At 37.4% G+C, this 12,293-nt stretch overlaps 1 protein-coding gene across 2 annotated transcripts; it reads right to left on the bottom strand.

Annotated features, from left to right (window-relative positions):
• Positions 1–1,422: 1,422 nt before the first annotated feature.
• LOC120074659 (ATP-dependent RNA helicase-like protein DB10) lies at positions 1,423–11,216 on the bottom strand. Of its 2 annotated transcripts, none has more exons than XM_039027860.2 (8): positions 11,040–11,216; positions 6,864–8,142; positions 6,141–6,362; positions 5,786–5,854; positions 5,002–5,271; positions 4,551–4,901; positions 2,929–3,206; positions 1,423–2,750 (listed from the first exon to the last, which is right to left on the bottom strand). In XM_039027860.2, exons 2-8 carry the CDS (start codon positions 8,124–8,126, stop codon positions 1,673–1,675), a joined length of 3,531 nt encoding a protein of 1,176 aa, XP_038883788.2. In that variant the 5' UTR covers positions 8,127–8,142; positions 11,040–11,216; the 3' UTR covers positions 1,423–1,672. The 2 variants fall into 2 exon arrangements, with proteins under 2 accessions (XP_038883788.2, XP_090166565.1); XM_090310439.1 differs by lacking the exon at positions 11,040–11,216 and having other exon boundaries at positions 6,864–6,995; positions 7,064–7,204.
• Positions 11,217–12,293: the final 1,077 nt, after the last annotated feature.

Raw genomic sequence — 12,293 nt, 5'->3', positions numbered from 1 at the left:
AAGAGGAGAGCATTTTGATTCCTATTTTCAAAATTTTAACAAAATGTTCATATTGAAACCCTTTTAATGCAAATTTATGTTTAAGAAATACAAGATAAAAACGAAAATATAGTACCAAAATGGTAGAATTTTAAAGTATATAGACCAAAATGGACGTTTTAAAAGTACATATAACGGAAATTGAATCGAAGTTAAAAGTATAAGAACTAAGAAATCAAATATTTCTTTAGGTTTGGAAAATGGTTGACGAATAATAATAAAACACAATAGAGCAAACTTTTATATATATAAATAGCTTAGCAGTTTCAATCCTTCTCTCTTTAAAAAAATATAACAAATATGCACACCAATCGATTACTCCTAAACATATTTTCAATAATTTAAAATCAATTTCAATGACATGAAAATTACTTTGAAACGTGTAAAATCAAACGTTGATAACATGTTTCGAAGTAATTTTGAACCTCATAATAATATTAATTATCTCAAACATATCCTAAATTATTTTAACTGGTTTTTGAGATGGGATGTTTACCAATTTAAACTCTTCATTTTCATACAAAGTCTTTTAACAAGTTTACAACTAGAGTGATGATGTGAACAATTTTTTTTCCTCCCTACGTTATTGCACGTGTCAAATTGAAAAGACTAAAATTTTTTCAACCAAATTATTTTAAATTACAATGATAAAATTTAGATTATATGACGTTTGATTAAGTGTACGCGTGAAAAAAACTTTAGTGCTCCCTTACATGTCCACCTATCTTGATGCACCCCAATAATGATCCAATAAAATACAGTCCACATGACAGTTATTTTTTTAAAAAAAAATTAAAAAAAATCTAATTTCTTTTGTGTGGTAGAGAAGTGGAGAATATATGGCTCTATTTTGATTTGGCCTACCTACTTACTACATTAAAGGGCAACAAACTCACTTATGAATACAAATTGTAGGTTTTATAAAGGGTAGATATCAAACTAGTAGAATTTAGAAATTAGAAATTAGGAGGTTCTATAATATTAGAGTATGATAATCTAAAGAAATATTCACCTCTTGCAATAACCACTCTCAATTAATATAACTTAACTACAAAGTTAGAGGAGGATCTATATCTAAACTAACAAGCAAGAATAAGTTAAAAGAACATTCATCAGGAGGATTGGAACAGATTCAAATATAATCTCACTTCGTTTTCACTTCACTCAAAAGACATTTACCAAAATAAAATAATTTTTAGAAATTTAAAGATCAACACTATTATTTTGAAAGCTTGGTAACAAAGGGGAAAAAAAAGTTCAGAAAATGAGTTTTAAATCTGAAAATTAATACAATTTCTGTGGATATATATAAATTTTTATTTTTCAAAAATATTTTAAGGAACCAGAAAAAAATATTACCTCCCTTGCATTAAGAAAACATGATAATAAAAAAAAGAAAACTATAAATTAATTATGCTAAATTGCTAGCACAGCCTACATATTCGTACAGCATCATCATCAATTGTAAATTGTAAAGATCCCTCAAATCCCCACCTTTGTTAACCTTCATATTGGTTAGATTTTCCTTTATAAGCTTCTCTGCAAGAAAATTTTCAAAGGATATTGAATTGGGAATATCAAAACCCAAAGCCGGCCATCATTCATCCAGAAACCAACAGATAGAAACATTCATTCATATTTCTTGAGCTGCTGCATTAACAATTTGATCACTCGTATCGCCACCATTTTCTGGATTCATTGGCTCGATATTACTGCTCCCGGACACTGGAGGAAGCTGCCTCACATCTTCTCTTGATTCAAAAGCATTCTTTCGTGTGTCAGGAGATGTTGCAGCTACTGATTCGGGAGGTGGGTCGTCTTTTCTATCGAAGTTTCGTTCACGTGATCGCTGGTTATTATCATGGCTACGGCTACGGCTTCGGCTATAACGGCGGGACCAACTCCGGCTCCTGCTTCTGCTCCTGCTACGACTTCGACTCCGACTGCGACTGCGACTGCGACTTCGACTCCAGCTTCTACTACTGCGACTTCGGCTACCACTGCGACTGCGACTTCGGCTGTAACCCCATGTTCGGACTCTTTCAGGACTCCGACTGTAACTTCTGCCTCTACTCCTATTACTGAAGTCTCTTCTGTTATCAAATCGACCCTGTCCACTTCCACGACCACGTCCATCCACACTATTAAACCTATCGTGTGGGCCACCACGATCACCCCTGCCCCAACCAACATGACCTCCAGCTGGACCACCAAAACCCCGTCCTCTACCTCGTGTAGAAAAGAAATCACCTCTCCCACCTCGTCCACCAGCAGTACCATCTCTCATCCCACCACGACCACCAAACCCCCCATCCCTTGCACCACCACGACCACCAAACCCACCATCCCTCATCCCACCATGGCCACCAAACCCTCCATCCCTTGCACCACCGCGACCACCAAACCCGCCATCTCTCGTACCACCTCGGCCTCCTGAATCCCAGCGACTGCCACCCATAACTGCATCATAACGACCCATCCCACCCCTATCCTTCCCAAAACTTGGTCCACCACGCATAGCCATATTTCGCAACTCAGGAGGCACAGGCTGGTCCGCACCCTCCAGTACTTTAATCAAATCAGTAGCAAATTTCCAATCCTGTTCAGAGAAGAAGGTATATGCCACTCCCGTTGCTCCAGCCCTCCCAGTTCTTCCAATTCGGTGGACATAATCCTCAATTCCGGTTGGAAAATCATAGTTGATCACCACTCTTGCATAAAGATGAAATAAATAAATCATAGGACAAGTACTAGGGCAAAAAGCATATGATAGATAGCATACAAACCCTACAACTAGTCACGTTAGATCCATTTTCTATCAAATTTTTAGTCCCAACTCCCAAGATTTTCTCTTGGTACCATAGAGAAAAGAGCAGAAAAGAGGCTTACCTTATATCTTTGATGTCAAGCCCACGAGCAGCAACATCTGTGGCAACTAATATCGGGGACTTTCCACTACGAAACTGGTTCAATACCCAATCACGCTCCCCCTGCGATTTGTCTCCATGAATTGCAGCAGCCCCAAAACCACGCCCAAGATTTCGTGCAAGCTGATCACACAACCTCTTCGTGGAACAAAAAATTATTACCTTAGACCCCCGTTCTTGGGATCTAAGGATCTGCTCCAACCGTTTCTGTTTTTCCATCTGTGGAACGACTTCAACATACTGTTCTCCACCCCAAAACCCAAAACAGAAGAAGGCAAATAGAGAAGACAAAAAAAGGAGGATCAATAAAAAAAGTCTAGAGAAAGAATTTATATACTAAAGAGTGCATTAACTCAGTCGATAAAGAAACTATTAATACATATTGAATAGTGTTAACAATCGATTAGAAAATTTCATCCAATGATGCATTCACGTTTCTCAATGGAAGTGAAGTTTCTCATACAATAGTGAGAGAAAAACATCTCTTAACCTAAAAATAAGTAATGGTCAAGGAAGAGTACATAACACACTATTTCCTAGAAGAATCACTTAAACTTGTGTTCTTACACTGGACTCTATCCCTGGTTCTCTGATTAAAAAATCCTAGTAGCGAGCAACTAGACATGATCATTATAAGAGAAGATATGCAACAACCAAAGAGATATATTGCCACTACAGCTGCAGGGGAAACTTCAACTCAACAATCAAAGAACTGCCTTCAAGTTCGTATGCTTCGGAATTAGATAGAAAGTGAAGTCCACTAAATAAATGTTCTAGTTTGTTCTTTAACAAGGAACAAAACTTTTCATGAAATAGACGAAAGAGGCTAATGTTCAAGGATACAAACTCCACAAGGGAGAAATAATAAATAAGAGAACAACCAGGAACAAAACAAGCAACCCAAAAGAAGAGCAAAAACCTGAGGACAAAAGGCCAAGAAAACCAACAAGTAAACAAGGTAAACAACCAGAGCCAAGAACACCACCAAACACCGCGGGAGAAAGGAAAAATAAACACCACACCACAAGGACACGAAAGAGCCTGAGAAACCACACAAAACCAGAAAACATCCCACTGAAATCCACATTAAAGACTAACAGAAACTTTCAAGGGGACACTACCGATCCACCTGGGGACCTAAAAAGATCAAAGGACAAAAAACCAAAAGGAATGCAAAGAACCAAATACCAAAATAACAAGGTTTCAAGAGCCCCAAACGCTATTATCAGCTGAATTTGTGGGAATAAATGTTCTATCTATCTGCTAAAAACCAAGAAAAGAAGTTGACGTCTGGACCTATTATTTTCTGTACTTTCAACAAAGTTCCATATCCTACAGACTTCAGCAATTCAATCTTGTGTAACTCAAACATTCGAAAAATTTTCATTCACCTTGCGTATGAACAGAAAGTAAATTTCAAAAGCAAATTATTTTATTAGTACAAGATGCATCACGTTATGACGCCAACCATGCATTCAATTCAATAGGCCAAAAATATCATTTATAACTATAGCAAGACTCATAATGCCAATGAAATCTACACTGTTCAAGGGGACTGATAAGTATATAACTTGTTAAAGTTACCTGTGTAATAGCCTTGTTAGCAGCAAGTTCATCAACGCTACCAATATTCACCTGGACAGAATTGACTAGAAGATCATTCGCTATTTTTCTTACTTCCTTGGGCCAGGTTGCTGTATACATAAGAGTCTGTCTATTTGGTGGTATTTCATTCACAATCTTCCTGATTTGGGGCTCGAATCCCATGTCAAGCATCCGATCAGCTTCATCAAGCACAAGCAGTGAAACTTGCCTAAAGTTGATCATCTTCATTTCAAGTATATCATTAAGACGTCCAGGAGTTGCCACCACAATATCAGCGCCACGATCTAACTCTTTTAATTGAGGACCTTTCGGGGCTCCACCATACAAGCACTGAAATAAAGAAAAAATTAACTCAAGGAAAAGAAAAAGAAACACACAAAAAAAGGAGTAGATTATTCAAGGACCCAGAGAGGCAACATTTGAAACTCACCGTACAACAAACCCGAGAAGATCTCCCAAATTTAAGAGCTTCATCTTGTATTTGAGTAGCAAGCTCCCTAGTAGGAGCCAGAACCAACACGGTTGGTCCATTTTGAGGGTTATTTCGGCACTGCCTAAGAAGAATGAAGGCAGGAATCAAATAGCCCAAAGTTTTCCCAGACCCTGTTTTAGCAATTGCAACTATGTCCCGACTTTGCAGGGCAATGGGCCAAGTTTGTGCTTGAATTGGCGTAGGAGATGAGAAACCAGCAGAATATACCTGAGGCACAATGATGGAAAACTAGACTCAGTGCCAAGTTTAAAACATGCCAAAGACATTAATGCGTGAAATACATTTTCATGAATACAGTGTTCTACAAGAGCAAAAAATGAAATGGCACAAAAGAACCCATAGATTAGTTGCTTACACAAGCAACTCGAGGCAACAAAAGATGGCAATAAAGACATATTAAGCAGAGCCAATAAGCAAGACATCTCAGTCACATCAGGTGTGATTTGGTCATAGGCCCAACACTCAACTAAAAGATGCCCTAGAAAGGGTCCAACCATCCATTTTGCAGCCTCCAAAAATCAAGGGATTGTTGCATGTGCAAGTGTAGCAATAGCAGTGCAGCGTACGACATATGCTCCTCCTCCGGAGCAAATATCGCACCTGCGACAAGTGAGAACTCATGAGTAAAAAGTTAATAACAGAAGAGATGAGTAAAATTGATCGTGGATTTTCTTTTTCACGCAACCCAATTAAAAGATGTTTGAGCAATCATGAAACTTGCCTCTCTCAGTATTTCCGGAGGGAAGCCAGTAGCCTCAAATGTCATGAATGGTGCTGGAACATTATCACCCTGCAAAGTTAATTGAACTGATCATTTGCAACCGAAAAAAGAGTAATTTACCTCCTATAAATTTATCCAACAGTGCACATCTAATCAAACAGAGTCAGTCACGCATTGCATTTCCAATTTGTGATGAATGGGAGTTACTTCATTAAACTACATAAGCTCGACAATCTCACACTGATTTTTCCCACAGAATATCGTCAGCATGAATGGGAGTCAGTCATACAATTATGAACTCTAGCATTCACAACACCAACATAATTGGAACAGATAGGCATGCTGAAATACAAACCGTAGCAGTTACTTCATGCTTTTGACGATAAACTTCAACAGGTGACATATTAGTAACATTTGAAACTCCAATATGAGGAGGGCCCATCAATGCATTATTTGACAATGATGGACCACCAGATCCATGGCTGTACAAATTATGTGTTGGACCAGCTGCAAAGTTTGTCCCACTAGGATGACCAGGTGCCGCACTTGGAAATGGGACACCACTCATTCTTGTGTCCTGAAAGAAAGGATAATTTCCAAACCACATAAGAAAAGGTAAATCATACTGAACCAAAATACTTGGAAACTTCATACAACGTTTTGCTTAACCTGGCCTTTAGTGTTCGTTCATGTTTCTTAATGAAAGTGTTGTTTCTCATATAATAGTGAGAAAAATATTTCTCTTAACCTAAAACTAAGTAATGGTCATGGAAGAGTACATAACATACTATTTGCTATCAATTTCTCTCTTTATCATCCACATATAACCTTACCCATAAAACTTTGCAGTACCTAACTACATATCTTCCATGTAAAATCCAAAGATACGATGTCTTCCCAAAATATTAGTGCCCAATCAACCTTTATTAACATCCACCAATCTCAACATATATATGTGGATATCTTCATAGCAAATTAATCATCCCTCGTGATTATCATACTTAAATAATGTCCCCCCACCCCCCCCCCCCCCCCCCAAAAAAAAAAAAAAAAACTTAATGGAAATGAAATGAAGAACCTGCTGGCTCCTTGCCATTGGTATTGCTGCAAGCCTGGGCTGATGTGGGCCAATGCCAGGCCCCTCATTCCTGCCAAAGTAATACTCATTTCTGGCTCTGCCAGGCAAATTTTCAGCACCAGCTTGCTGCCCCTGCATCACAGTTGGGCCCATTTGATCTTGGAATCTAGGATGATGATGGTGATGAGTCAATTCAGTACCTGCATGCTGCAATTGAACCGCAGGATGTTGCTGTTGCATGTTTCCCGGAGAGCTACCGAATTGCACTCCCTGATCTGATGCTAAACCAAATTGTTGCATTTGAGAAGAATTGGTTCCAGAATGTAGGTTATGAATAGATGAGGTGCCACCACTTTGTTGAAACTGGGAAGAAGAAAATCCAACTTGGTTTCCTGACTGGATATTCTCCTCCTCTCTCTTCAGAAAAGTCGACTTCTGCTCAAGTTGATTACCAAATGGCTGATCTAAAGGGCTTTGTTGAACTTGCTGCTGTGAATTTTGCTGCACATTGGGATGTGCGCTTTGCTGGTAACCGATATGCTGAAGCTGTTGCTGACCATATTGCAAACCATGAGGCTGCCCAACTAATGGGGTTGGATTTTGCATGTTTGGCTGTCCTAAATGCTGGATTGATGGCTGTGGCATTTGTTGCCCTGGATTCGGTAGGGCTTGTCCTAGATTCTGCAGGGGTTGGTGGTTAGGATGTTGAGACATTTGTTGATTTGTATGTGCCATTTTTTGACCTTGATGCATGACCTGTTGGTGGCCAATATGATGCAACGGCATTGCAAACATCCCCGGTTGCTGCATGACTTGGTTCAATTCCGAGCTATGTTGTCGCCCATCTGGTGCCATTTGCATGCCAGGATGGTGAGTAACAGCCAACTGACTGGTAACAGAACTGTGTTGTTGTGAGATCAGATGTCCAGGTTGTTGAGAAAGCTGGCTGTTTAATTGGCCATCTTGTTGGGGGACATGATGATTTTGCTGTACATGTGGTGCCAATGTGCCATTTGATGGCATTGAATGAGCCTCCGGGATTGAAGTAGGCTTGGAAGTAGAGACGCTAGGATGAGGACCGAGTGGTAATGGTGGTGCCAAAGAGACTGGTTTCTCATACTGAGTAACGTTGGTTTCAGGGTTCCAGTAGTATGATAGTCCAGTGCTCCCATCAATCAATCCCTTCCAAGGTTTGGGAAGGGTAGGGTCATCCGGTGCATAGCGAGGACCGAGGGAAGGGGGAGCAGAGTCCTCAGTTTCCATGACTTCAGGTCTTCAACTGTATTGAGAAATTGATCACATACAAGTCAGTATTTCAATAAATTCAGCTAGCACCTCTCCTACCCACTAAATAATAAGAAACATTTATAGTCATAAACAAAAGTTAACCAAAATTAAAAACAAATTGTAATTTCAACCCCAAACCCAAGTTTTGGTCAGTTTGAAACATTAGAATCCGTGATACACTAAATTTACATATCTAATAATGGCATGGAGAAACGGCCTCCTAACATATATCTTTCATTCAATCTTCACGATTTTCACAATAATCTTTACAGAAACAGATGAATGGAAAAGGGAAAAAAAAATGGACAAAAAAAAAAGCATACGCATTTAGGTTAAGTAAGAATCAAAACCAACGAACAAATGGATTGCAAACCAAAAAGAGCACAACGCACCAAGATGATTAGAACAACAAACAAAAAATTTACATTATACCTCGATAAATACCCGAACTCCAATTATTTTTCAGCTTCCCCGCCAAAAACTAATGAGAGAAGTAAAATTAAAGGAAGCCCAAAAAGATTGGCGCCTTGAATCACTCAGTGGAACGAACAACAATGTTCTTCAAGTAAGAGATTTCGTAGAGATTTTGAGGCGCTAGGGCTAATGGATGGGTGTTACCGAAATGCCGCGTCTTTCCTCAGTCTAGCATTTAGACAATGATGAGAGACTGATTGATAAAACTATACGGCCAGGGTAATTTGATGATAAGAAATTTGAAGGTGATGTCTTGTTTACTAGAAAACGGAAAGATTCCTTCTATGTTTTGTCTGCAAGTGATGCATATATTGAAAAGATAGGTCAGAATGATGGTGCAACATTTGACATGCTCGGCTGGGCCCTGTTGGTTACCAGTACCAGTTGTTGGAAAGAACTTCTATGAAGAAGCTTCTTAACAGTGTTCCTCTCTTTAAGGAAATACACCATGATGTGGCTTGTCCTGGTTATCAATTTGGTAAGTCACATCGTCTTCCTATCCCAAATTCAAATAACAAATCTACTAGTAAATTACAGTTAGATCGTTCAGATTTAATGGGACCAACTAGAACACCCAATTATTCTAGTTGTCGTTATGTTATGGTAATTGAGGACGAATTTCTCGATTAAGTTGGGTGTATTTTTTGGAAGCTAAAATTGAGAGTTTCTCCAAGTTTATGCAGTTTAAGGAACAAATAGAGAAGGAATTTATGTTGCAAATTAAGTGTTTTTGCATAAATAATGGGGGAGAATATATGTCTTATTAGTTTCATAATTACTGAAAAGAGCATGACATTTAGCACCAAATGATGTATCTAGACATGCCACAATAGGATGGAGTAGCTAAACGTAAATTAGCACCTTACTTCCATGTGCTTGTCTTGGCTACATGCAAGTAGCCTTCCAAGGGAGCTTCGGGCAGCAACTATTCAGTCAACTTGTCATGTCATAACTCATTTACCTCCATTGCTGGGATCAAATCTATCTCCTTTTCAGGTATTATATCATTAGAAACCCAACGTTATCATGTTTCTCATTGGGCTTCAGTTTCAAAGATTTTTTGTAATTATTTTATAGACATGATTTTGTATAGCCAGAGCCCCTTCTTGGTGAGAGGTCCCCGTGGGCTTGGTTTTTGTATGCCTGTGTATTCTATCATTTTTTCTCAATAAAAGTTGTTGTTCTTATTTAATTTTTTTTTTTTAAAAAAAAGTGAGTTATCTTTGAGCTTTTGGGTCAAATTGTTATGTTCATTTTTCAAAGAGTAAGCATACTAAATTCGACCCAAAGGCAAAACGTTGTCTTTTTATTGGATATGATACTCACGGGAAGGATGGAGATGTATGGATCTAAAGATAAAGAAGTTTTTGTTTCTCAAGATGTGTTGTTTGACGAAGTTTCATCATATCAAGTGGATGCAAATTTAAAAAGAGATGGCACTGTTGACTTGCCGCCTTTCTTTACTAATGATGTATCGGATGAAAAGGGGATTAGTGTCAATCCTGAAGAAACTTTTGAGGTAGACAAAGATACAGAGAATGTTGTTCGTAGGTCTTCTAGACCAAGAACACGACCCAATTATTTATCTAACTATGAGATACAAATAAATAACTGGTTATTTTTTAACGGGTGATTTTTGTGAAGATGAACCTCATAATGAAGTTAGGGGTGTTCTTAAATGAAAGGAGCAATTCAAACGTACATTTGCTGTTGTTGACTGTATGTTGGCATTAAGGGAGAGTGTTAAGAATTAGCGCAAACTTAATTTGCAAGTAATTAAATTAGTTTTTACTTTTAATTTATGTTAGTGGGTTTGATTTAGGATAGTGTCCCCCAAATTGGAGGAAGGTGGCCTAATGACTTAGTGGGATTGATGGAGGAGAATATTCAAGGTTAGTGGTAGAGTTTTAAGGACAGTGGAGTGCATTAGTGGTTGGTTTCTTATTTTGCCTATAATTACTTGTAATTGTTTTCACTTCAATAAATACATAACTCAATTGAATCACTTGATCCTTAGTCCAATATCTTTTTTCTTGTTTTCATCTTTTGTTTTGTTTTTCTAAATCTGAATTCCAAGACATGAAAGTATTCATAAAAAAATGTTGTTTTTCAACCAATCCGACTTTTCAGACTTTCTCAACGTTCCAAGTGCAACTTCACTACAACCATATCTCCATCGTGATGGAGCTCAAGTTTAGAACGCCGAGAAAAAACTGAACCAAATTAGCCCGAGCTCGAATTCAACAGAAATATTGGCATCGTTTACACATTACGAGCTCACATATTCAAACACATTATGATACGAAAGCAATCTCATGAAACAAAAAAGCGAGGGCACATTTCTATCGGGCACCATAATCATCAAAACCCTAAATTAAAAAAGAGGAAAATGAGATGATTCAAGGCAGAACTTACTAGTAAATATTCTATAAAGGATTCAGTAGAGTGAAACCAATTCTGATCGGAGAGCGATCGGCCAAAGATGAACAGCCGCCACAGAGAGAATCCAGAGTGAAGCTTCCCGCCGTCGCCGAAATAGGTGATATTGGAAACCGAAAGGAAAATTTTTTGTTTATTTTTCCTTTTCAAACTGAAGGGAAAAGTAATCAAAATGACATATGTGCCCTTATGTATTAAACGATATTATCGTTAGATACGTTAGCCGGGAGAAATTATTATTCGAATGATTTTACTGAAGGTAGTTCTCCTTTGTTGTTCAGACGATCGACAACTCCAACTACTCAAAAGTTGGATTTGGTTAATTTTATATATATGTTAGGTTCTGTTTTAGGTTCATCCAATTCAACTCAAATTATACATATATATGATAAATTTCTGAATTTTCAATATTTTTGTCTTAACAATATTTATCTTTATTTAAAATTTTAATAGATATCATGAATATTTGGTACTTAATATTTGAGTATTATCATATTTTAGTTATTAGACATGTATTGCAGATGAATTTAAGTATTTAAATTAATAAAAAAAGTATTGATCCGAATATCCAACTCAGTTCATCTTGAATTTTTAAGGTTTTGTTGGATTGGGATGAAGATCCAGGTGGTCTTTCGGCTTGTCAACCCATATTTTCGATTGGTCCAAGAAACCCCACAACACAATCTAACTAAATTCAGATACACCCCTACTTCTTTGTACAATCGGATAGAGATGTCTGCGAAATTTTTCATGGAAATTTCTTATTTCTTAATTCGCATTTTCAGTACAATTTTCATTTAAATAAAACGTTATAAAAAAATTTAATGGATTCAATAATATTCTATATGCAATTTGACAAACTCAAATTCATTCAAATTAACATAAAATTCATTTTTCACACCATCATCTTAGTCACAGACCTCTAGAGAGCTAACCCTTTCGAGGACACGAGGGTAAAGAAAGAGATGGACAATGGGTTTAATGCATTCAAGTTCAAAAAATATTGACTTAAATTACATTAAATTGGCATTCAAGAACTAGGACAAAACACATAATAGAAAGGAGAAAGTCAGAAACAAAGGAGTGAGAGATGCCTTCCTGCTAGGGGAGGGTTTTTAAACTTTTTTAAAAAATCTATTTATATATATAAATATTGTATGTGTCTATATATATATATTGTATGTGTCTATATATGTACTTGAAAATCAAATGAAGACAAGAAGAGTGTAA

Source organism: Benincasa hispida, chromosome 1 (genome assembly GCF_027475165.1).
Source record: "Benincasa hispida cultivar pf3 chromosome 1, pf3_genome.v1.1, whole genome shotgun sequence".
NCBI classification, from domain to species: Eukaryota; Viridiplantae; Streptophyta; class Magnoliopsida; order Cucurbitales; family Cucurbitaceae; genus Benincasa; species Benincasa hispida.
Note: the sequence above shows the minus strand (reverse complement) of the source record. Positions and strands in the feature narration are given on the sequence as shown.

Coding starts and splice junctions, on each gene's coding strand:
- LOC120074659 (XM_039027860.2), bottom strand. CDS start 8,126: ATGGAAACTGAGGACTCTGCTCCCCCTTCCCTCGGTCCTCGCTATGCA. Junction 6,363..6,863: donor CAATGGCAAGGAGCCAGCAG/GTTCTTCATTTC, acceptor CCTTTCTTTCAG/GACACAAGAATGAGTGGTGT. Junction 5,272..5,785: donor CTCCGGAAATACTGAGAGAG/GCAAGTTTCATG, acceptor ATTGTGCCTCAG/GTATATTCTGCTGGTTTCTC.